We start from the raw sequence: 24910 nt of genomic DNA, 5'->3' as shown, positions 1-24910 counted from the left end.
CGAAGCGAGAGTAGCGGCGACCAGGACCAGCAGTCCAGTTGGTCAGGGGCTACGGGCAGTAAAGGTTGTCTCTTGAATCACTCTGGCACCCTGTGTCGTATGTCCAAATCTTTGTGATTTGTGAAGCCTCAGCTGGCTCGGAGGACAGGGCCCTGAGCTCACATTTGGCGCCCAACGTGGGGCCAACTGGTGGTTCTCAGAAGATAGGCATCAGGGCTTCTCGTTTTGTGGATGGAGTTTTTCGGCATTTTGATGGTAGCTGTTGTGGCGTGTTTCGCGGTGGGGTTACCGTTTCTTGTGTGGCGTAATTTGTGTGTACATGTTCTTTTGCGTCTTGTTTGCCTGGTTTGCGTTGTTTGTTTCTCGATGGAGACGCGCTCTTCGGCAGGCAAGGCAGTCTCGGAAGCCGATGAACAGCAACCCGGAGTCTCGACTGTGGCGGGAGCTGGAGCCGGTGAGCAAAGCCGGTGAGCGACCAGACGCGATGGCCTCGTCGCCTTTGGGCCAGATGGCCACGCTGTGCCAGATTTTAACGGCTGGGCTCGCGGACAGGGCCGCCGCCACGCGTATCTACATAATATGGCTAAAGGCGCCTGCCTGGTATTTGATGTGCACTCGTATAAATATATTTTTTCTACGCATTGAATCTGCAGGACCAGTGAATTTCTCTGCAAGTTTTAAGGATTCCCAGGGCCGTGAGCTTAGGGACGTCTGCATGGCGCCTAAAGTACAGTTTTCGGTTCACCAAAGCACTCGTTCGAGAAACGACCTTCGCGAGGCCGTTTAATTACGTCTGCAAACTCGTAGAAGTCGCTCGGTGCTCAACCCGGCGAGTAAAATGAATGGGGCAAGATGTCATAGCCACGCTGCTCTGCGAAGGCTACTCAGTTATGAGCTGCTTGAGCCGCCGCATTATCCGGCAACCGGTGAGCGTTTCTGGTCTTCTAACCGTACGCTTTACCATCTCTTGCATCTCGCCTTGCATTTCTTCATGCGACGTTTCGTGGATGCTTTACTTTGGCCCTATGCGAAAGTAAAAGCATTGCCAGGTTGAAAGTAAGGACAGTCGATTACTGTTATCCCGCGGCCGTTCCGGAATGGCATTCCACGGTAGGAGCACTCGGCGCTACCGCGTATAGTGCCACGCGAATGCAACTGGTGCCCGCACTTCTATTCAAATGTGGGAGCAAGCGCGAACTGCTTGGAGCGGTATAGCGGTGGTCATTAAACCCTCTTCCCGCTCGGAGAAACCCCCAACCCAGCAAACTCGTCAATGGACCGGGACATTGACGAAGACGCCATCAGGGGATTGAGTGAACCAAGTGCAGTCCCACAATACCACTCTTTCTTCAGAGAAGTCTTGAGCCGGCTCCATTTAAAAAAAAAAAATCTTGATAAATGGCTCATAGACTCTTCTGCAGATAGATTTGTGAAACTTTCTTGAGAACCTCAGAAAACCTGTTAAATGCGCCAGGAGGCATTCTTATCTTTTTTTCCGACTTTATTCCCGTGATCCGCGTGCATACAGCTTAGATAAGTACCACTCGACGGCTTCAGGAGGGTCAGTGAGAGTCTGAAGAGGTTTTCAAGCTCGATCACCGACGTAAGGCGAGCAGCGTGTCCGCAAGAAGACATTAAGATAAGGCATTAAAATAATTAACGCATTAGGATAAGGCGCCAAGATAATACATTAAGACATCCGCGATTTTGAGATTTCAGGCACCAGTGCAGAAGAGGCAGTATTGGCGAAAGCCGCTTGAGGTGCTGACTTTCGGGAAGGAAAAAAATGCGCGACTAAGCGAAACGAGAGGTCGTTGTTTAACAACGGATGAAATAGAGCAACAGAGTTATTCTTTAGGACTCGACCTGCATCAAGTAGTTAGAAAAGGCTTTGGCTATCAGTGGAGACACATTTAGACCAAGGTTTACGTTGTTAAGTCTTGTGCCGTGTCGTCGCCCCGGTACTTGTTGGTATGGTATCACTGATATTAAAGTATTCTGGCGAGTTCGGTGTGTTCCTATTTTTGAAAAGGTTTTCTTATGGAAAGGCTTTAGAATGCAATGTGCGCTCGTTCTTTGACCATAATGTATTAACAAAGGTCCAAGGAGACGCTGCCTACGTCTCATGTCGTCACGTGGTGCCGGCTGGGGAACTTCAAGGTCACGTGTTGTATTTCCGTATTTTATAGTTACAAACACTCCGCTCACGACAGGAAAAAACATTCTTGGTGTTCCTGAAGCACAACTTCCTTCTTTACTGAAGAGGTCATCATCAACAATGTCGGTGGAATTAGTCTCCAGCTTCGCTTATCATCCCGATGTTATCTGCGATCAAAGCGGAAAGCTGGGCTAGTTGGTGTGACATCATTAATCAAAAGACTAGCGCAGATAACAGGGACACAGACGGAGGAGGCGACAGGACGAGCGCTAATTAGCGCTCATCCTGTCGCTTTTTTCCGTCTGTGTCCCTGTTATTTGCGCTAGTCTTTTGATTAATGTTATCTGCGAACTTGACATATAGTATTTTAAAAATTTCTTACCGACGTGCGGGGAATGACTGCGATGACACTGTGCCTCCTTGCCTAACAGTCTTCTTGAATGATACCTTGCTCTCATTTTGCAAAAAAAAAAAGAAAAAAATGCTGCGGAGTTTTTAGATATGTTATGCCATAATAACGTACTGACACCCTCAACGAACATTTAAAAAATAATTTTTTGAAGTTGCCTCTGGCAGGTAGCACACTTGTAGCCCGTGAGCTGGTCTACCCGAAGAGGCGGACATGGGCAAGAAATTGAAATGCATGATCGACTAATTAACAAAAAGTCACTCATGAAGTTTTAAACTAATTACCTTTCGACACATATTGCAACTTAAAAATTCTAGCGGGTCACACTGCAAGGCAAATGCTGATGAAAAGAATTGTGAGGATGAAACCATTTACGAGATATGTGCCATTAAACTTTACGGTAAGAATGCACTGTCGTTTCACTTACTTTCTTAACAAAGCGCCATTTTATGCACTGAAACAAAAGAAAGTAACTGGAACGCCAATGCATTCCTCCTCAAAGTTCGGGAAGTAATATCTCGAAACTGGTGTCATCCTGAGAATTCGTTCCATGTGGATCCGCCTTGCGAACTTCCCGGCTAGAATTTGTACATTGCAATACGGGCCGGGCCATAAGGTAGTTAGTTAAACATTTAGCTAGTCAATTTTTGTTAATGAGTCAGTTAAGAATTTTAATTCTTTGTGCAAGTGATGCCCGCCTCATCGAGTAGACTAGCTCATGGACTAGAATTGCGCTATCTGCCACAGACAATTTTAGATATTTCTAAAAGTGTTTGCCGAAACACCCGGTATAGCTCCCAAATGCCTTGAAACACAATACCTCTGCCAATCCCGGCTAACTTTTCTTCTCTCAATGATAACAGACTAATGAGGACACCGACAATTTTTCAATGCTTGTGAACTGGAATGATTAAATTATCTTCTATTTATTTATTTATTTAGAAGCTGCATCCCCAAGAAGGCATTACAGTGGGCAGGTTACAAACAGTATGAAATATAAATGGAAAATTTCTTCATATTATTACATAACGTGTAATAACGGCAGAAATATAATAGCGATAGTTATTGTAGTTTCAAAACATACAAGGTATACACAGGCAACGCTGTAATAAAAAAGATACGTGAATTTTGATTCACTTCACGACGGCAAAAAAAAAAAAGAGGAACATAGTTTGACACTTTACTGACAACACCAGCAGGCAAGCATTCCATTCATTAATAGTGTCACGTGGTAGTGACTGTTGATGGATGGATGGATGGAATAACTTTAATGAAAGGTCCTGCGAGCTACGGGGCGCAAGGTCCCATAGAGCGGGCTACTAGACACAGCAAAAAAAAAAAAAAAAAGAAACTGTGAATGGCAAAACTAACTTTATTGGGCGAACCTGTACCCAGAAAAAACAGGTTACACTCAATGCTCAACGAAAACGGCGAACACAGTCGGCGATCGTCGGAAATCTGACCAGCGAGTCAAGCGCGTCGGCTTTTATGCATCAGTCGTCGAATGCTCCAGAGTAATCCCTGGGACTCGCGTGTCTTCCACAAAGTTCTACGCCATTCGCGTCACGTATAAATGCAATCAGATTACACAAATTTCGGTGACAGGCATCGGATATGGAACCATCGCTAACATTCCAGAAACTTCCGATACAAGCAGGCGCGTCCTGCGCTGTGCGATAACATTTGTTAGGCGGTGAAACGTGGTCGCCCGAGAAAGATATAGGCAAGTACACGTGTCAATAGTTTTTGGAAATAAGGACTTTTTAAACAACTCCGAGTTGCAGGGAATTACGCGTACTTTCAACTTATGCCCTACGCGTGGTGGTCGGTAATGAGGCCTTAGTACATATACACTTGTTCCTTTGGTGTGCCAGCCGTACCCTGGCATATGGAATGAAATAGCTTTCAGCGCGACGTTGTCCGTCGCCCTTTCAATGCTTCCCATTTTAAGCTTTCCTTAGCCTCTTTAGCGCTGAAATTCACACCGTGAGTATTAATCTCTCACTCTCGATGCTAGGGCTATAAAAACGCACCAAAAAGTTATGCACAGAAACCAGCGTGCAAGAAAGTTTATTTTGCTCTGCCTCGCGAACCCTTATCACATGCGCTGCTGTGTTTACTCGTCGTCGGTTTTTTTTCAAATGGCACGACAAGGCAAACTCGAGCGACACGGCAGTCGAAGCCCGCGGTCGAGATGGGAACATCAGGCAAGGCTGTCCCGCTTCTCCTTATCGTGGAGGCTAAACATTCAAGTTTAGCCACTAACGGAATACTAACGAGACCGCTCCCGTGCGGTGCGTGGCGCCGCAATTTATTTCAAATTTGTTGGCAATCTTCTACGTACCGATGCGCCTACGTGCAAGGGTTATGAATACTCCTTTCGAAGCGACGCTCGCGTAAAGTTTAACTTTAAGGGCTCACCGCACCTTCCTTGCATCGTAACAAACACGCCACTGCTCTATTTACTAAGCCTTTTTTACGGACGTGTGAGATCATCATTACAGAAGGAAAAGTTGACGAAGAAACAAGTTTTAGTTTCCTCCATGGCGTCGATTCTGAAGCAAATATTTCATTTTCGGGAAGAAATGTTCTAGAGTTACGGGAAATAGCAGCCGACATTGTTTAAGCATGACATACAATGCCCATGTGGACATTATAATTTTGTTGGTAAGTTGCAGAACTCTGTGAGGACTCCTTATGCATGTGCTTGGTGCAAAAAAATAAAATAAAATAAACATAACGCTGAGCTCTGCAATAGCGTGATAAATTATTTCTTTCTTATCTGTGGGAATAAATAAATTATCGATTTCAACTACATAAATTTATTAATAAACTCAATCACTAGTTTCACAAATTTGATCAGAAAACGGATATATTTTTTGGGCTTGGTTGAAACTTGCAGATACTTATTCTTTTTTTTCTGTAAGTTAGCATGCAAGAGAAACGGGAATAATTTTTTTAAAATTGCGTCAAGACGGCCTAAATCCCAAAGACAGCGTATTTGGAGATGGCAATTTTTAAAGCCCTTGATTGCTGGCCTAAAGCTTTCTGATGCAGAAACACTACCCACTGAGAGACGGTTTCTAGCTAGAAGGCATCACAATTTAGAGAAAATGCAATAGCTCACACAATACCGCTGCAGAGAATATAAGGCTGCCTTGCCTGTTTTATGCGTTTTTGTTGACGTGATTGAGCAAGGCGAGATTGACCCAACGAGATGATGCCGGACACTTCTGTCCGATGAAAAAAATTAGAAATGCAGACTGCCCCCGCTAAGTTAAGCCAAGCTTTAACAATACTTGGTTAACTAAAAGCACGTTGTTTGCGGCTGTCGGAGCAAATCACCGACTCTTCTGCATTGCGTTTAGTTGCGTAATTAGGCAAGCTTTATTATATATTTCGGAAGTCTTAAAGGAAAAATACCAATTTCAAAAGTGGCAAAACGTACAACGAAACATGCGAAACGTCCACGCGTCTTCACGAAATACGAAAGAAAAAAAAAAAACAGACGTGAAGATTTGACGGCACAATCGCAGTGCTCTCAAACGTGCTTCACGCGAACGAAGAGCGTTCGCATAACCTATCGAGCTGCCGGTAAGAAAATGACAAAGCAGTGACGCAGGCGTTGGCTTCGAATTACACGTCGGCGATTAATCTTGGTTGCGCTGCAGATTGCAATGGACGCGGCCATTCGTGATAGCGACAAACAGAATAATGAACCTGAAGTTGTCGCTACGTTGTCGCTTTCTTGACAATAGCGTACTAGTTTAAAAAAATCGCAGTTCTTTCACACGTGACACCATAGAGAGCATGCATGCGAGTGGGTGCTCGCAGGGGGGTTCGTTTCGTACTTCGCGGGCTTTGTATATTATGACGCGGAAATAATTCGTAATCATTTTGATACCGCTGAGCCGATCGTAGCGTAGTACGCAGTATAAGTTCTTCTGTGCAAGTTTTTTCTTCTCTAGATAGAACACTAGCAGCGTTGAGTGATTAAACTTGAGTAACTGCGCAACTAACGAAAAATGCAAGACAGTTGTGCGATTTGCTGTGCAGACGTTCCGACAACGAGGGTTAAGTCGCGTCCTTCTACAGTGCGTCCGTATCTTCTAAGACCTCGGTTAAAGTTCGTTAGGACAAGGAGGCACATCACAAGGCACAGGCATTACACGCGCAGGGGAACAAATAATCAAGGCGTCACGACATGACGAAAAACAAAACAATAGGAGCACAAAACGTCTCCCATAAAGAAGAAAAGAGCATTGAAGTTACCTGAAATGCACAAAACCAAACATGTCACAATACGGAAAACATGAAGCTAAATCAATGGCGTGTCTTTTTTATTTTTTCTCGTGCTCGGCCCTGTGCTTCGTCACGGTCATTCCCCAAACACGCCCAACCGTGGATGCCACTGATATTTTATATTATTCACGGAACAGTTCTAAATTACGACCTATATGAATGACTGAATCCGCAGATATAGAAGCAAGTGCACTCGCGCCATTTTCTCGGGACAGATAGCGTCGCGCGCTGGAAATTAAGGAAACAAACAAGAACGAATGCGGAGACTCCAACTTATCACTTGAAATGTTCGCTGCCTTGGCGTGCCTAATGGAACCCCGACTCGTCAACACGTCTGTTCGCCGATGCGTTAGAGGCTCATTATAGACTGGTTACAAAAGTGTCTAGAGCGATGACACGGAGAGATTACAACTTTGGTCTTATCTTACTTTTTGCCCTTGTGTCTGAGCTAAAAAAAAAGCCATTCTCAGAATTAAAAAGAAAGAAAGAGAATGAAACTAAAGGGGTCACTGGCTCACGGTAGAGAACGAGCATGAAATTGCTAACCCCGAACTAATCCTTTCCACAGCGGTTTTCCACCACAAGGCGGCTTTGGTGACGCAACCGTTTTGAATTCCAGGCGATTGTCTCTGTGAGATTACCGGCCATTCTGATATTAGTTAGGCCTTCAGCGTGGGAAATCTACTTCGTCGGCACTCCCGCATTGGCTTGTCGGAATACAGAGACCCAGTAAACTATTACCACCACTAAAAGAGCGCGGTATTGTGGACACTTCGGTGAGCCTACGGCCAATTGAGGAAACGAAGAAAAACAGAAGTAAACTGTCTACGAGTTATGTCGGAGCGTCAGTGGTTTGTGCTTGTGCACTAGTCCAGCCGGGTACAGCCACATATACAAGAAACGAAACGCGCCGGCCATACGGGTGGTATCACTTGAGACAAATTCGCACTCCACTTGGGTGGCGGCGGCCGTAGCATCCGCATCGCTGCACCGTTTTGTAGAGGCGAGCAGGCGGTAACGCGCTGAAAGAAAGGAATTCGAGGGGCGATGTTCAAACGAAAGAGAGAAAGTTGGTTAGCAGTGCCTTGCCCCCGTGGCTCAGCGCTCGCCTCGCGTTTTCTTGTTGCCGCCAAACTTTGACCGGCGGCACCGGGGAGATGACCTTGAGAATGGTTGGAGCGGAGCACGCGGACGATGTAGCCGTGCCCGGATGCGTGTAATAGTCATAGCGCCGCATTAAAAAAAAAAGGAAAAAGAAAAGGCTGCTACGCGGCTAACAGCCAAGAAGATGAGTGGGACCGTGTCAGCAACGCTGTATTATACCCGTAAATTCTGTCGGGATCTCGGCGGAGGGGCTCTCTCGCCTTGCAGAATCGCTACCGTCGGTACAAGCGCTCAGTCTACTGTATCAGTGCGACCGCGCCTGAAAACAGCGTTATCTCAGAGAGTCCTTTCGACCGGCGTTTATCCGGCGATCGAGAGGCTTCAGCAAGTTCGCAACCGGTGCTTTGCATACGCGTACGCAGCGAGGATGGTCCCAGGGGGAGCCACTGTTTACACGCTTTATGAGTTCGGCGCTGTAGGCCTTTCCTCCTCGCGGAAGAACACGGCGCGGCGCCTTTGAAACGCGCGCCGCCTGGCGCTGGCGTTACTGCACGCAAATACAAAGAAAAGGACGGGCTTTTATCGTTTGTTTTAGGTAGTTACAGCGTTCGGGAATTTTCAGCGGGCACGCGGAGACAAGAAAACTTGTTTGTACCCCAACGCGCACGCGTGGTTCGCCAGATTCGGCGGTGTGTGTCTCTCGACGTCATCACCTTGAGCTTTTAAAACCGGGGCACGCGGAGTCCATCCGTTGCAAAGAAATCCCGGTCACCGACGCAGGACGCCGGTCGCAACACTCGCACGGCGGAGCCAGAACACAGAGCGTCGAACCAGCGCCCTGCACATCGTATGTGTCCTTACGATTTCGCTATTTTTTTCACCCGTGAGATCTATATGGTGTTTCTATTAGGAGTGAAAGCTTTCGGAAGATGCGATGACGTTAAGACGCGTGTCACATATTCGGCACTAGGATCATGACGCGGAGATCACGAACACTGCGGGAATTATTACAGGCTGTGAGGGCTTCCGTTATGAAGCAATTCTGATTACCATCATGATGTATAAAACTTCGTTCAGTGAGGATAAGTTTTTCTTGATGAAAGTCTGAGAAAGGCAAAAAAAATTGTTTTTTTTTTAGCAGCGTGTCCTAAGGGTGGCAGGAATTCCCAAACTGCGCGACAAGCGCTATTTGGATAACACGTTAAGTAAAATTCTTCACTTTCAAAATTAAGGCAATGTAAGTCAAAATTGAAGTCTGCCGATTTTATTTATTGTAATAATGTCCATGCTACGACCAGACCAAGCTGTCCAATGAGATATGTTGTTATTGAAGGAATTATTTGCACTAAGAGCGCCCTTCATTCAGTTTCAAGCAATATGCCATAGAGCCGTACGCGTAGCTAGTGTGTGAGATAGTGCCAACATTACCGGTTAAGAGAGGTGTCTTGTCTAGAAGTAACCACAATTCACAATTACAAAGCAGTCTGAGTATTACATGCCAAATTACACATTAAGAAATGCATGTAGCTATAGGTTTCAAATTAGCACTAAATTGCGCATCATGCAGTTCATAGCCACTGTTAATGCATTGCAAAAAAAAAAAGTTACTTCTTTTACGTCCACTGGGCTATCTTCAAAAAACTTTCTAGTTTGCTGATGAAAACCTCTGAAGGAATAACTGTTACATATCAGCCTGCTTAAATCATGTGTATAATTATTTGCGTTATTTCCTTATATTTTAGTTTTGTCCCTTATTGCGGTTTATTCAAGTGCGATTGTTTGTTGTCGTGTGTATTTGACTCTGGATATATCTCGTGTTTTTCGTGTCGTAACAGAAGATTGTGCAAACTCTCAGTTTCTTTCTCTTTCCTTTATTCAAAGTCAATATGTGTGAATTCTCTGTTGAAGGGGTTTGCGAAAGCTAGAAGACTGTTTTCTGCAATCACTATCTCGGACTATGAGGAAAGTTGTACATTTGCATTCTGTGTGTGCCTTTCTTTAAATTCCAAATCATTCCCTTGCGTGCGACAGCGAACTGTTATATAGCTGTAAGTTTTCACTTCACGCTCCGCCATCTTTCGTTCATGCAACAAACCAACATTGGGGACAAGGCATTGACACAACTTATTTGTTGCTTATCGATGCCTTAACAAACAAATCAGTCAGACAATCGTCTTATCATTTTTCCCGGGGCCTATATTGTACAAATTTGTATAATGAACCTCCACCCAGAAGCAGCACATCCTCAGTACTTGCAGAAATGCTTAAAAATCACATTGTAACGGTGGAGATGGACCGAACGCGTTTGTTCGGCCAGGCGAGAGAGAGAGAGAGAGAGAGAGAGAAAGAGAGAGAGAGAGAGAGAGAGAGAGAGAGAGAGAGAGAGAGAGAGAGAGAGAGAGAGAGAGAGAGAGAGAGAGAGAGAGAGAGAGAGAGAGACGGCCAGGAACAAGATTTGGGTTGAAGCTTGGCAGGCATTCTCAAATCAAGAACAGCAGGTTGCCACTATCCCTCAAAAGGAAAGTGTATAACAGCTGTGTGTTACCAGTACTCACATATGGGGCAGAAACCTGGAGGCTTACGAAAAGGGTTCTGCTGAAATTGAGGACGACGCAACGAGCTATGGAAAGAAGAATGATGGGTGTGACGTTAAGGGATAAGAAAAGAGCAGATTGGGTGAGGCAACAAACGCGGGTAAACGACATCTTAGTTGAAATCAAGAAAAAGAAATGGGCATGGGCCGGACATGTAATGAGGAGGGAAGATAACCGATGGTGACTAAGGGTTACGGACTGGATTCCAAGGGAAGGGATGCGTAGCAGGGGGCGGCAGAAAGTTAGGTGGGCGGATGACATTAAGACGTTTGCAGGGACAACATGGCCACAATTAGTACATGACCGGGGTAGTTGGAGAAGTATGGGAGAGGCCTTTGCCCTGCAGTGGGCGTAACTAGGCTGATGATGATGATGATGATTGTGTACAGACGAAAGCGGCGAAGCGTACACAGAGCGCTAGCATAATCTATTTTTCCTCCTTTAACAGACATGCTAGTTCTTTTACCAGTCGTATTTTCCTTTATCCACTGACCCCAGCGCAGCGTTGCCAGCGCTTCATATAATGAGCTAACCTTCCTGTCTTTCCCGCTCTTCTTCCTGTCACCTTTTTCAGAACTTCAATATAGGTGAAAGACGAAGTGTATCTCTCCATACCTAGTTGTGTCTTGCTGGTGGGCTTTGTTCCTGATTCATAGCGAACGGCTACCATCGAAAACTGACGAGGACGAGACGAGAAGGTGACGCACGCAGCGCATGCGTCGGTCACATTCTCCTCTCGTCCTCGTCAGTTCGCGCTGATATTCGTTCACTATGTATACCTCTCTAACGCGAGGAGCGAAAGTAGTGGGCAGCTCTGAGCCGTATCCACAGCCGTGCGTTGAGTCGTCTTGTAGCCATCGGCCGAACACTACGCTGAACACGCCTGCTCTTGTCTGTCTCTCTATCTTATGTATTTATCCGTGTGGTCCATACACCAGCCTTGTGAACGAGAGCTCTAGGATTAGCAAGCTTCTTGCTCTTGCTCAATAACAAGTTTCACTGTTCGAACAAGTACGCAGTAACTTTCGTTAGAAAGTGTATAGTGGAAAAAGAAATATGAAAAAAAGCATGGTAATAGCCCCACCTCGACATTTGCCCGAGATACTTACAAAAGTAACAAAGAGACTTTATTTTCATTGACCTGTATGTAGTGACAAAAGTAGCTCGCACGAGAAATTGCTAAGAAATTATTTGAATGAAATAGCCGTCAACTCCCTTTTTCCTAAACAAAGGTGGACCTACTGCAAACTGTTTTTGTTCCAGTCTCCGGACGTCAAATTTACGTAGCCACCTACGCAAGCATCGGGCGGTAACCCGCAGCGTTCTTTGAAACGCCCAATCAAACGCGCCCTTCATTTATAGGTGGGCACATTTTTTTGCTTTTAAAGCGAATGGCATTGCCCTCATTGAGCAGATTTTCTTACCGAATTGGCTGACAAGAGGTGAGGACCACGCTCAAGTGGTAGGGGTTTCGATGCGGCCAAGCCAGCACAGTGAAACTAGATAACCGGATGGAGAGGGTGATGCCGTCGTGTTCAATAGGTCCGCTTGCCCTTGCAGTGGCTGGTCGAAAATCGTTGCGGTGTGCAACGGATGGTTAAAATTGCCACCAGAACTGATGCTCAGCAAAAAAGAGTTGGCAGAGCGATGTCGTATACGTGCCGAAAGGTCTCGATAACGTTATACTGCCAAGCAAAAAAAATAAAAAATGTATTATACGCAAATAAATTTCTGCTCCCCGGCAGCTCCGAATAGCCAGAACCAGAGCGATCCGCGCGCAGCCATCTTCTATTCATTTCGTAAAGGGGCAGTCTCTGGCTATTCAGAAAAATAAAATCAGTTCTGTTCAGCGTAATAATGCAGCTTTAACACGTTCAAGTCACTTTTACGCGGTGAGTTTTTGCGGTCTTGTGACGTCGCGAGACAGACAGGCGAAGTGGTGGTGGCACGAAAATTTTTTATCAGTCGTGGAGCACTGATGCAAAATTGGAATATAAAAGTTTGGAATAGCTTTACGCTATAGCGCCCTAAGTACAGCCGCCCTGATTTTTAATAATATAGCGCGAGCGTCGACTGAACTGCTGGTGAGCGCCTTATAACGGCCATAAGCGTGCAACAAGAGCGTGCAACAAGGCGAGTGCAACAAGGCAACAAGGCTCGTGCGCGAACTCTCGCCTTGTTGCACGCTTATCGCCGTTATAAGGCGCTCACCAGCAGTTCAGTCGACGCTCGCGCTACATTATTAAACATCAGGGCGGCTTTACATTGTATTATTAGGGAGGGGAAATACAAAATAGACAGGGTTTTTGTGTACAACGCCACTGGTTTACTGATGTACTACATTATCAAAAAGGAATGGGTGGCCTATATGCTAATACAGTTTATCAGAAAAATGACATGATTGGATAAAAGAAAATGATATCGATACAGAGGAATTATTGGCACCAAGAAACAAGGTGAAAACTACACATAACCTCTGAACATTGTGCATACATTTACATAATATGCGTTTCTCATCCAGTCAAATATAGATGAAACACAAAGAAAGCTGCATACGTTAAATATTCAGAAGCAGCGCCATTTCTGAATACCATTAGCAACCGAAGTACTTCGTTGTCTGTTTGTAGGCCGGACGCTGTCCGCCTTTTACCGTCACCAACTCACTGATACCACATTTGTACTCAGAGCCTATTTGTTTCACTTCAGGGAACTTTTGAAAGACGAATGAATAAGAAAAGTGGCAGTTATATGGTGTCATTAGCCGAGTCATCTTTTATAAAAAAAAGTCCTCTTGTTCATTTGTCTGACGCTTATGAAAATATCGTTTGCGTAGCGCTCACCTGCCGCAGATATTAAATCCTTTTTCACGTAATCTCTTAGGCTACATAATAACTGATCAGCTCCAGCATGAAATGAATGCTCACTCAACTTTGTGAACTGAGATGCGGCGTGGTGTTAGAGGTATGACATTTTGCAGCGGAACTCCATGTGACGACTTTCACAAGCGGTCGCACTTCGGCGGAGGCTGCGTTCGAAAACGCTCGCGTGCAGAGCTTTGGGTGCACGTAAATGCAATTCAAGTGGGTGCAACTGTTTCGGAGCCCTCCGCTGCTGTGGCTCTATGGTCGCAGCTGTTGCCCAGTTTTGGGACGCTAAAAATTGTATTAAGCAAGATGTACGAGCATGCTATGATTGTAACCCGGTGTATCCACGCGGTCGCAGGACGCTGTATCGTTCGGTTGTACAATTCATTCCTGCATTCCTCTCATCTTCTTTTTTCATTTTTTTGAAACGAAAATAAAGAATTGCAGTAGCGCCCGAAGGCCGAAACGCTGACAGCGACGGCAAGGTCTAGCGTTGTGCTTGAACAGAGCTGGGCAATATCGAAGATGCACGTATCTTAGGTACTATCATAGATACAGTTTGGGTATCTTGTATCTCTATCATGATACATCTGCCAAGCCGTGTATCAGTACCTGTATTTCTGATACATGAAAGAATGTATCGTGTACCCTAAGATACAAGATATTGGCTGTCGCGAAAATCACTGTTCGAAACCAGAAACGTTGGCTGAACTCCACTTCTCAAGCTTATACTGCTTCCACTAAACCACCTGAATAAAACTAAAGGCAGTGGCATTCTTTTATCTTTCCGCCAGAGCCCTCCAGCGAGGACAGGTGATGAGGTCTGCGCGTCCCTATTGGTGGAGCCGAGTCACGTGGTGGCACTCACTACATCTCGAAAAAACAAGCACGCGAACTTCTGGGCTCAGCCGACCCTTTGTTTTCTTGATATTTTTGTTCTTAGTTGCATCGGTACCAAGGAGGGCATAAACGGTAATACGTTCACGGACAATGAAAAAAAAAATCCACAGTCGTATTTGTGCCATCGTGCAGAGGCTTCTTTTGATGATATTGTAGTTACATGGCGACCCGCTAGCTGGCCGGCAAGCAGAGCAGCGACCCCCACCGATTACAAAAGCGACAAGCAAAAACGGATTACAGCGCAGCGTATAGAGAGTCGTATGTTAAGCAACTAAAGCAACACTAATAAATTGTTTCAGAATCAAAATTTTGTAAATTGACCGAGAAAGACAAAACTTTTGAGCCACTAACAATCATTTCATTCAAATGAAACAAGGTTGGTCGGAGTTAAAAAATTTCCGCGCAGACATTTTTTTGCATGCGCGTTTGCTGCTGCATTATATAGATCTATAATGAGAAATTTGCGAATGCGTCGAAGTATCTCATGATACAAATGGAATGTATCGTATCGGATGCAATATAATTGCGGTAGTATCATGTATCTATATCTCAAATACATGTTGCGCGAGTATCTTGTATAGCATCATGATAGAATTGCAAAGTACATTGGCCCGGCTCTGTGTTTAAACTCTTCCGTTGGTGTAGCTACTATACGCGTGTGTGACATGTAGGCGAGAAAGCAGCACGCAAGGCAACTCCTGCCGAGTAAAGAAACAGCGTCCTGGCACCTACCAGGCGTCCCAGAACGCTGGACTCATGAGCGCTGCAGTTAAGTGGAATTGCAGGCATTGCACCCCGACGCTGCACGAGATGAGACGGACGGGAAACTGTCAACGTACCGTAAAGAGCACTCGCGCCGGTACCATTGAACTTGCACCGCTTTCAGATTGTGAGCTTTAACATTGTATTGCAATATATTTAATGACTTGCCATTAAAGGTATACGCTGTGAATGTAATGTTTTATGACCATTCTTCGAGCGATACAATAGCGAAAATTCTGATAATAAAGCAATCAAGACCATGAAACGCGATCAAAGCAACTATGACGGTTCAGTAATTTTGCATCTACCTAGTATACCGAAACATCTGTAGACACCATAACAACGTCGTCGCCCCTCACGGCTGCGAAAATTCGCCTGGAGTGTCTATATAAATGTACTCGCAATAAAAAAAGATAAAAAACGGCAGCACCCTCTGAAAAACAAAATAAGACAATATACTTAACAGTTTCTTGTCGATTCAGTGGGTTTCTTACCCTTTTGCCAGCTTTCAAACCGACGTTCGGAATTGGCGCGACGTTTCTGCTTTTTATACAAGTTTCTTTTTATTACTTCTATGCGCACAAAAGTCCTGTGTTCTCCCAGTTCTCCTCGTTCGTTTGGGCACTGACTGCATAGCTTTTGAACAATTGCTCTCAGCAATTGCTTCAGCTCAAGCAGTTTAGCTAGCTCGTCTCTGTAGCGCTTTAGCAACGTCTGTTTTGATCCGTTCCAGTGGCAGCCAGCTTGCTCGGGCGTTTCAGAGAAGTGTTTTGGGTTCGTGCTTTAGATAAGGGGGCGTTTATCGTGCAGACACGTCCAGTATGTCGTCAGATAGGGCATTGAATTACCACGAAAGGCAAGTGATCGCCTCACCACGTTCCCCTTATAGTCGGCTCGATGTGGCAGTGCGAAGGTTGCGTTCCCATTACCACTGACCAAGAACTCTCAGCGTATAGCGTTCCTGCTTACTATCTCTGTGCAACTTGCAAGCAAACGCGTGTATGAACACAGCAGACTGTGAGGAGTGAAACGTTGTGTGCGATCCCACAATCGGAATTTATAATTCTTTTTTTTTTGTCGAAGAAGCGCGAAACGGTTCACATACGAGAACGTACCTACATTGCACACAGTGCCTGGGATCAGCCAAATGACGCTTCGCTTGAACAAGAGATAACGTAAAGGTGAATTGACTGAATGAAATAATGATTATGAAGAAGTATAGAAATGTTGAACGAAATCGCGGTGTTTGTAATCGAGATAGAGCCCTTCATTGAAGGCAATACTGTCCCTGTACATTTTGCAGGCACAACATGGCTGCTGGGAATCTCCGCAGGCGGCTGACCATGCTGGTAGGCGTCGCCATTCTGTACGTGGTTGCCATGGCAGCAGAGGCGGCTGCGCTCGCGGTGACCGACGTCCGGCCGTCCATCGAGCAAGCGGAACAGCGGGCACGCGAGCTGACCGAGATACTGGCCAGCCTCAAGAGTAACCTGCTTGTTTCTGTCGCCGCCGATGATCTTTAGTTATGCCAGGTGTAGAGATGCCTCTTTACCCCGTGATGCTGTGGGGCCAAGTGCAGTATAAGCTAATATGTCTGAACGCTTCGGTGACTTGTAATCTTCTCTGCGATTACTTATTTTCTTGAATAAAATCTATGCTAATCCCAAATAACTTGAGAGTATTTTGAGTGAGTGCGATGCCATGCGCCCTGTTTTGGGTGCTTGGAGTAACCTGCTGCGTGCGTGAGCGAGTTGGGGAAGACCTTGCATTAGTTTACTTGCAAAATGTAGTCGTTTATATAACACGGTGCTAGCGATTTAGGGAGTTTAGGGAGGTAGTAGGTTGTGCTCACGTTGTGTAGGGATCTCAACCTTAACGCGTTCTTTTTTCGCACCCATTGGCTCTTGTTATGGCTGCCGATGTAGTCAAGGCGTCGGGTACAGACGAATGGCTACAAAGTCATCACGAGTGACGAAGGCGCTTAGGAGAGGAAGGATGCACGGACGCCACGAAAGGGGCATATTTAGTGTTAAAAGCAGTGCATTTTCTAAGAACCTGTTATGTTGTATCTGACACAGCTTTGGACACCTCGTCAGAAGAAATGATCAGTTACGACTTATTAAAACCTGGTGGACATTCGTTTTACGCTCGGACGTTGACGTGGAGAAAAAGGAGGATACTGAATCACCGAGCACCAACTACTGGAACGTTTTCACGTAGTGAGAAGCGAATGCTAACCGTCGAAACCACTTGTTGCTTGTAAATCAACATTTTGAATAGGCTAGCCTACTGGCGTAAGGTTAAGAGATAAGTAACGCAGTGAATGCAGCGGGACAAAACGGTAGGCTTTTCAGTGTACTCTTGCGATATTGTCGTTTCGCTTTAGCCATCGCGTCATACCCTGTGTTGGGTCCATAGTGAGGGCTTCGTTGCCTCCTTATGCTGTAGAGATGACACTAAGGAAAGAAATTGCGCTGGTGCTTGCACATGTAATTAGAATTGCGGCTTTTACAGTCCCTGTCATCCCTTTAGTAACGCAACCGTTTTTATCGATGCATTGCCAAACCTTTTTCTTTTTGAGAAGGTGGAAAACTTCTCGCAGAAATTCCCGCGTATCTATCCTTGATTAATATTATCTTATCTTTAGTGAGACAGCACAAGGGCGGTGGAATTTCGAATGAACGTATTCCTGCCGTCACACTGCGTCTCCGGCATTCCCAAGTGTGCACACTTTATTTCACATGAACTGGAGATATCTGGTGCGGTGCCTCGCGCAAGCTTGCGCGAATGTGAGCAGTCCTTGTTATTTTTTTTATCTCTTTATGGCAACTATTTGCGCAGCCACGATTCTCCCTCGGCACTGCACCGACCTGCTCGGTGCCGGACAGCGCTCGAGCGGAGTGTACACAGTGTTCCACAAGGGTGCCGGTCCTTCCGGACAGAGCGTCTACTGCGACATGGACACTGATGGTGGTGGCTGGACGGTGAGTCACCAGCATGCTTCGCAGTAGGCAATTCGTGTCTCTGCAGTTTTACCCTTAACGGAAAGCACGTGCGGGCTGGACTGGGGCCTCAGAAGAGCGGGCTTATGGTTGTGGTATCTATTCCTCTTACAGCGTGCTTGTTTGTAAATTTCTATTCGAACGTAAACACCTGCGCCTTCCACTTGTGACGCTACAGATCGAGATTTCTTATATAGGCTGGAGAGCTTCAGCTCCGTTACCGGGTCTCCCAGTATGCTACAGATACTAGTGCCCTCCTTCGCCCCCCCCTCCCCCCCCCCATCACGCCCCTCGATGTTTCCACAAGGGGCCTTGTTTTCCTCATCGAGGAAACTACTTTCCATAGCAGCGTTTATGCGCGCATAGCTCACTCTCCTCCCATCAATGGAGCAGTAGGAGGAGAAGAAGAATTGCTTGGTGCATGGAGTAATGACCTGAAAGTCTCAAAAGCAAAACAAAATAAGAAGTGGCGGGAGGTGTTTAGCACGTATAACGAGGGATGGGCTGAAGTCTGTTACTGGTTCTTGTTGATTACTTTTCATCAGACCTGTCGTAGAATCAATGTCGGTTACGGTGTCCTAGTGTTGCGGTCTGTGCCACAATTTTGTATCTGCTAAATAATGGAGATAAACGGCTTTAAAGCCGCCCAGCCTGATGTCTGTTGATAGCGTGAAGCTAGTGCTTTTGATTTTTGAAAATAAGTTAACGTACTGGTTATCCAATTTCACCCTTTTCCTTTTGCAGGGCAGCTTACAGCACATATTCGCGGGTTAACTTACTTGTCCTTCCTTCGCTTATTTCTATCGAATCCTCTCTTTCTCTCTATGCGCATTCTAGCATCCCTGGCAAGGGATGACACATACCACGGTCCTAGGAAACTACAGTGCACCCGAGAATTATGTTGACCTTTGATGCGTGACGAGAACATTCATTAAAGCGCACAGTATTCCTTAATGTGGAGCAAGTTCAAGACGACTTGTGGCTTCGCTATTTGCAGGTCATTCAGAAGCGAGGCCAGTTCGGCAACAGAGTGTACCACTTCTACCGCAACTGGACCGAATACGCTCGAGGCTTCGGTGATCCATCTGAGGAGTACTGGATTGGTAAGAGAATGCATCGCAAGTAAATCTTCTGGCCCATAGTATTTCCTCGCTGCCAGCGCAACAGTTGATCCAATGGGAATATTTGTCACGATTGACCGCATGTACTAGCGGTGCACGGTGACGACATAGCTACGACACCAGACTAGGTGGAGCGGCCATCACAAAAGCAGAATGTTCTTTATAGAAGAGAACAGAGGTAATGCAGAGTGCGGAAGTGCTCTTCACTATAAATGTCGTCTGACCTAACCAAGATGGCGGACACAAGGCTAAAATAGTAAAGAAAAAAAGTGTGCAGATATCTATGACATGCGAAGCATTTTACAGGCACCTGGCTATCCAGCATTGTTTGGGGTACCGCAAAACAATGCCCGATGGACCAGTGTGTTCGTTCAAATTGAATAGTTTTGGGTGTGGATAGTAAGCGTACGCGTGTGTGACGTCAACAGCAGGATGGCTACCACTTGGCATGATCTATACGGAGGCCGTCTGACGTGGGCTTACGACATGGCGACTGTTGGGTTCCACGTAGGCAGTCGACGAGCGTAAGCGAGATAAACACACACTGCGATATTCTCAGCGACTACGTGGTATACAATCGTACGTACAACTGACTATTTCATTTGGTGTATAATAAAACGACGATGGCATTTGTACTTCAGCGAAGAAATGTCAAAGTTTCATTAACTTGGCCAGCCATGAAGTCGGTGCGCCGTCGCAGAGTTTCTAGGGTAAGCTGCTACGAAGGAAGGACCAGGCTAGGTCGGTTTGTTCCGTTGATAGTGCAGTCTAACCCAATGCCTCGGAGCACGAATTGTGACAAGTAAAGAAAAGGGCAAAGTGACACGTGATGGCGCGCGCCGAGTATTTCAAAGAGCTGGCTGGCTTTGGAACGAGGTAAGCGTGCATGGGGTCAGGCTTAATGGTTAGATCACCCGGCTTCTGTGCTCGACGGCAGAGGTTCGATTCCCACATCGGTCAAACATAGTTCATTTTTCTTTAAGCGAGGCAAGACACGTAGCGAAGTGCCAAGAATGAGGCAAAATATGCGTCGCATTGTTAAGGCGTCAGAGCGCGTTTCGGTGCCACCACATTTGCCGCAATATGTTCATCGCACCGTCCCAACTTTCAAAACGCGTCTTTGAGCTTCAAGAGCAGTATTTAGCGGGAGCTCGTCCATCTTGGTCAAGGCAAACCAGATGAATGGGAAAGCCTGCTCACGTGCGTTGTTAGTGTCTCGAAGATTACAGAAGGAAGCGGTGTTAGTTGCTGATAGAGCCAGTTTTGGCTCTTCACTTTCAGCTGAGATTCGAGGCCATGGAGCGTCTATTTGCGCACGTAGGTCCTTCCGTACAGGTGCCACATTTTGTGCAGTGTTCCGTGCTGAACGAAGAAACGACAAAAAGAGCCTCTTCCCACCGCTGGTGTGGCACATACGTCACACGGATCACGCCGTATGAGTGAAATGCGCGATACATTCCTCTGATCACATTCTACTTGGCCAGCAAGTTTTTACGTTTGCTCCTATTTTTCGCAGGCAACGACGCGCTTAATGCGCTGACGTCGAGCGACCAGACCATGGTTCTGCGTGTGGTGCTGAGTAACAGCACGGACGACAGTGCGTCGGTGGACTACGATAGCGTTCGGGTGGAACCCGAGAGTAAACTTTACAGAATACACCTCGGAAAGTTCTCCGGACCTGAAGGTGAGAGAGAGAAGAAAGAGAAACCGGAAGCCTTACTTATACTTGGTGGTGGTCAACAGAGCTTTTATAAACGCTGATTTTGCACTGTAATACGCACTGTCCATATCGTTATAGTTCGAACAACGCATGCGTTGAGGGAGCTGAGCAGGCAATACTGGCAATGTAAATAAAGCGAAACCGTACGCCGACTTTTAGAGTTCACACAATGGCACGAAATTCGTCCGGCATATTAAATTGCGACGGCTTTATCCATATGGCTGAGAGAATATTGTAATTGATAAAAGTTGTGAGGTTCACCTTAATCAGTGCATTTCGGCCATGATCTCAACGTTGAGGAAGAAATAGGTGAAGAGCCGAAGGGGGAAAAAATAAATCCTGATGACCGCCGTGGCGAAGATCATGAGGCTATATATTCGGAGAGTGATGGTAAATTTTCTTAGATCAAGGCTCCCAATACCAGTAAGCAGCATTTAGTTTGTAACAAACTATGTAGCATACGGTAAGCTTAAGGTAGTAAGGTAGGTAAAACCTTCACTGTTCTCAAAACTAGCTTGTCTTGCTGCTTGACTTCAAGGTTCCCACTGTTCGGAACAAGCATTTAGTTCCTAACAAATAATATAGCATACAGCAAATCTACGCAAGAGGAACAGCAAGAAAGAGTACCTTGAAGGCGAAAACACGCTTATTTTTCTAGCTTTTCTTTTCAACTTCTCTAAAAAAAGCGTTCCGCTCTGTCACAACTAACTTCTTTTGCTGCTCTTGATCCTTGTGCACAAGAACATCTATATGATAGAATTTTTCGTAACAGCAAATAGCAGGCATTTGTGGTGTAGGACCAATGCTTAGTGAAGTCGACCGGCCAATGGCAAAATTCGGCGCACTGATTACGAACGAAAAGATTGCTGAGTTTAGCCCCTGACCTCTCCCGCTGTTGTCGGCAGGTTGGGACTCCATGGCGATATCGAACGGCCAGAACTTCTCCACGCACGACCGGGACAACGATCTGTGGCCCCAGAACTGCGCCTCGACTTTCCGTGGCGCCTGGTGGTACAACAGCTGCCACTCGGCCAACTTGAACGGCCTCAACCTGAACGGGCCGCACGAGAGCTTCGCCGACGGAATCGAGTGGAGTCTGCGAGGTTCCTCTGTCCCGCTCCACTACCACTCCTACCCCAGCGTTAAGATGATGATACGACCAGTGGGAATTCCGCGTTTCTTGCTGCGCGAGTAACCAGGAGCGCGGAGGCCACTTGCACAGAGCCGCCCACTACGTCATCAGAAAACCCATGATCCCCCTGTCACTTTCACATCATTCGAAGGACGCTAAATATAAGGATTACGCTCGATTGGTATTGTCCACGTTTCTGCAGTTGCAAACAGCTCGATGTTACCGTAAACGCTGCCTTGGTGAGACAGATACTGCTCAAAAACTGGGAAAGAATGACGGTACCACTTCTAGATAGGCATGCTAGCTCCCGTGAATCTATTGAGATGGTAATATTGGGAGTTCAGGAAGCAAGACACTTTGCCTGTCTTGTAATTCAACACAAATTAAAACACAATTTCAACACGCCAAGCCACATCGATGCTAAGTAAGGAGCCTTTTTGCTGGTTTAATTGCTGACAAGAAACACGGTTCCACCTAGCAAAAAAGACAGCGCAATTTTTAAATAAATATACGTACATACATCTAGAGGGCTTCAGCCCTTGTCTTTAGTGTCCCATTGAGTGTTATGCGGCGTAAGATTTTGTAAACATCACACCGTTTTTCTATGAACGAACTGAAACGTACGTCTCCCATATGTTTGTAAATGACAGGAAGTGGTTGCACAATCCCCTGTGAACTTATTTAGGGGGGCGTTCTTTAGCAGCGCACATCTGCGCCATGAAGTGGAGGTCACTGGCTCAAGTCGGATTCCTCTTCAGCAAGCAGTGCATTACCGGCGGGTCACCACTAAGCGCGCTGCCCCCTGTGCAGCAAAAGCAAGTATTTCAGTGGGCGTAGGCCAATCGAGGCCAGAAGGCACACCTTGGCTTCGCATCTCGATGACTGCTGAGGCTCACCTTGCCCTAGGCGGGGATGCGGCAAGACGAAGATGCATTGCATTGCGAAGCCAATTGCACTGTGTGGAGCCATTTCATTGTGTAGCTGGCATCGTATGCCCAAAGCTAGTCGACTCGAACTAGTGGGTGCAACGGCGCAAAACGGCGCAAAACGCACCGCTGCGTCCACCGCTTCCGCGTTCTAGACAACTGCAACGGGGGCTGCGCGTGTACTCTGAAGCTCTCACCGACCGTACTTGGTCCCTGGCGCAGGTGAAGACGGAGGCTTTCTTTGCAAAGGTGTGACTGTCAAGGCGTTTAGCGAATAAAGAAAGCAAAGAAATACTGTTTTTGCTCAAGCTTCTACTAAATGCCAATGATCCCGTTTGGTGACGAAAGGTTACGCAAGGTGAAAATTGGTGGCATTCATTTCGTGCCGGTGTCTTCCCAATGGTAATAAAAACTCAAGTGGTGGTGAATGAATTCTTGAACAGCTATTCATTGCTCACCGCTCCAGAAATTTTAGGGCTGTTGCCCGACTCAGAGGTTTTCTTAGCAGAGGTCTAACTGATGCTGTGAAATCAAAAACGTTCAGCTGTTATGCGGCGAATGCTTTTCATGGATTTGGAAGTGATTCTCATTGTCTTTTGAGCAGGTAGAGGAAAACGCGTTTGGTCGTTCTTGTGCTTGGAGGGACATTAAGGGTTGGTTGTTAAAACTTCTCATCGCTGGCCGGCAGCTTTGTGTTGCTAAGAAGTTTTTCAGTTCTTTCAAGCAGTGAAGTGAGGGATAGGAACACTTGCTCTCCTGTGTCGCATAAATTCATTCGAACTAAATATATTTTCGCACGAGGGACCTTATAACGTAAAACTGTTCGAATATATTTTTATTCCCATCACCTGACGTCAAACTTACGTAATAACCGACGCGAGCATAGGGCGGTGACCCGCTGCGTTGTTTAAACATGCCAACGAAACGTCCTCCTCATTTATGGGAGGTCACTTTGCTTTCAAAGAGAATAGCATTGTATATCTTGACAGGTATTTCTTATCTGATTGGCTGATCAGAGGCGACGAGCATGTAGAAGTGGAGAGGATTTCGGTTAGCACAATGAAAATAAATAACCGCATGAGGAGGGCAGTGCCCGCGACTGCGATTGGTCCGCTTCTCTTTGCTTAGCTTTCGGTGTTTGGTAGAAACAGACTGGTTAACGGTAAGTGCATTGGAACGGAAAAAATGACGCTAAGCGGATGCTCAGCCTAGCAAAGTTGTCTGAACGATGTCTTGTACGTGCTGAAAGGGCTCGGCAACGTTATACTGCCACGCAAAAATGTTTATTATACACAAATAAATCAATTTGCCCCTACAGCTCCGAGTAGCAAGTGACATAGCGATCGACGGGCAGCCATATTCTGTTCATTTTGGAACGGGGCAGTGTCACGTTATTCCGGAAAAAGCTCAGTTTTGTTCTGCCTAGTAATGCATCTTTAATGCGTACACATTACTCTGAAGTGGTAAGTTTTCCCGGTTTTGTGACGCCGCGTGACAGACATGAGAAGTGGGCGCAGCCCGAAAAATTTTGACCAATAGCGGTGAGCTTGTGGGGAAGAAGACGTAGAAATGGAAATAATAATTTTATTCTCTTCGGTCTAAGCATGCATAATGAGTGTGTACACGTCATATCAGATGAGATTTGGTGGTTTTCTTGACGTCGCCTGACAGACAAACGAAGTGGGAATGGCCCGAAAAAATTTTGACCTATCGTGGAGGGCTGATCGCAGAAATGGACTAGAAAAGTTTGGAAGAGCCTTACGTTACAGTGGCCCCGATACGCAACAGTCTTGCCTCATTTATTTTGACGTGCCTCAATTAGTCAAGTTTTTAGTCTGTTGAGCTTTTTTTGTGTTGATGAAGCGCTCGCTTATATAGTAAAGGAAGAGGTGAAGGAGGAAAACAAAAATAATATG

The 24910-nt window shown here is 46.0% G+C and overlaps 1 protein-coding gene across 2 annotated transcripts; it reads left to right on the top strand.

Annotated features, from left to right (window-relative positions):
• The first annotated feature begins 26 nt into the window (after positions 1-26).
• On the top strand, positions 27-23375 carry LOC142574255 (techylectin-5A-like). Of its 2 annotated transcripts, none has more exons than XM_075683382.1 (6): positions 27-467; positions 16397-16578; positions 17935-18077; positions 19093-19198; positions 20733-20900; positions 21842-23375. In XM_075683382.1, exons 1-6 carry the CDS (start codon positions 232-234, stop codon positions 22129-22131), a joined length of 1125 nt encoding a protein of 374 aa, XP_075539497.1. In that variant the 5' UTR covers positions 27-231; the 3' UTR covers positions 22132-23375. The 2 variants fall into 2 exon arrangements, with proteins under 2 accessions (XP_075539497.1, XP_075539498.1); XM_075683383.1 differs by lacking the exon at positions 27-467 and adding an exon at positions 8592-8820.
• Positions 23376-24910: the final 1535 nt, after the last annotated feature.

This window comes from Dermacentor variabilis, chromosome 3 (genome assembly GCF_050947875.1).
Source record: "Dermacentor variabilis isolate Ectoservices chromosome 3, ASM5094787v1, whole genome shotgun sequence".
Taxonomy (NCBI): Eukaryota; Metazoa; Arthropoda; class Arachnida; order Ixodida; family Ixodidae; genus Dermacentor; species Dermacentor variabilis.
The sequence above is the reverse complement of the archived record's forward strand: the minus strand, read 5'-3'. Positions and strand labels throughout refer to the sequence as shown.

Excerpts from the sequence above, each read along its gene's own strand:
- LOC142574255 (XM_075683382.1), top strand. The coding sequence starts at position 232 with ATGGAGTTTTTCGGCATTTTGATGGTAGCTGTTGTGGCGTGTTTCGCG. Across the intron at positions 18,078-19,092 it reads CTGATGGTGGTGGCTGGACG|GTCATTCAGAAGCGAGGCCA; the intron begins GTGAGTCACCAG and ends CGCTATTTGCAG. Across the intron at positions 20,901-21,841 it reads AAAGTTCTCCGGACCTGAAG|GTTGGGACTCCATGGCGATA; the intron begins GTGAGAGAGAGA and ends TGTTGTCGGCAG.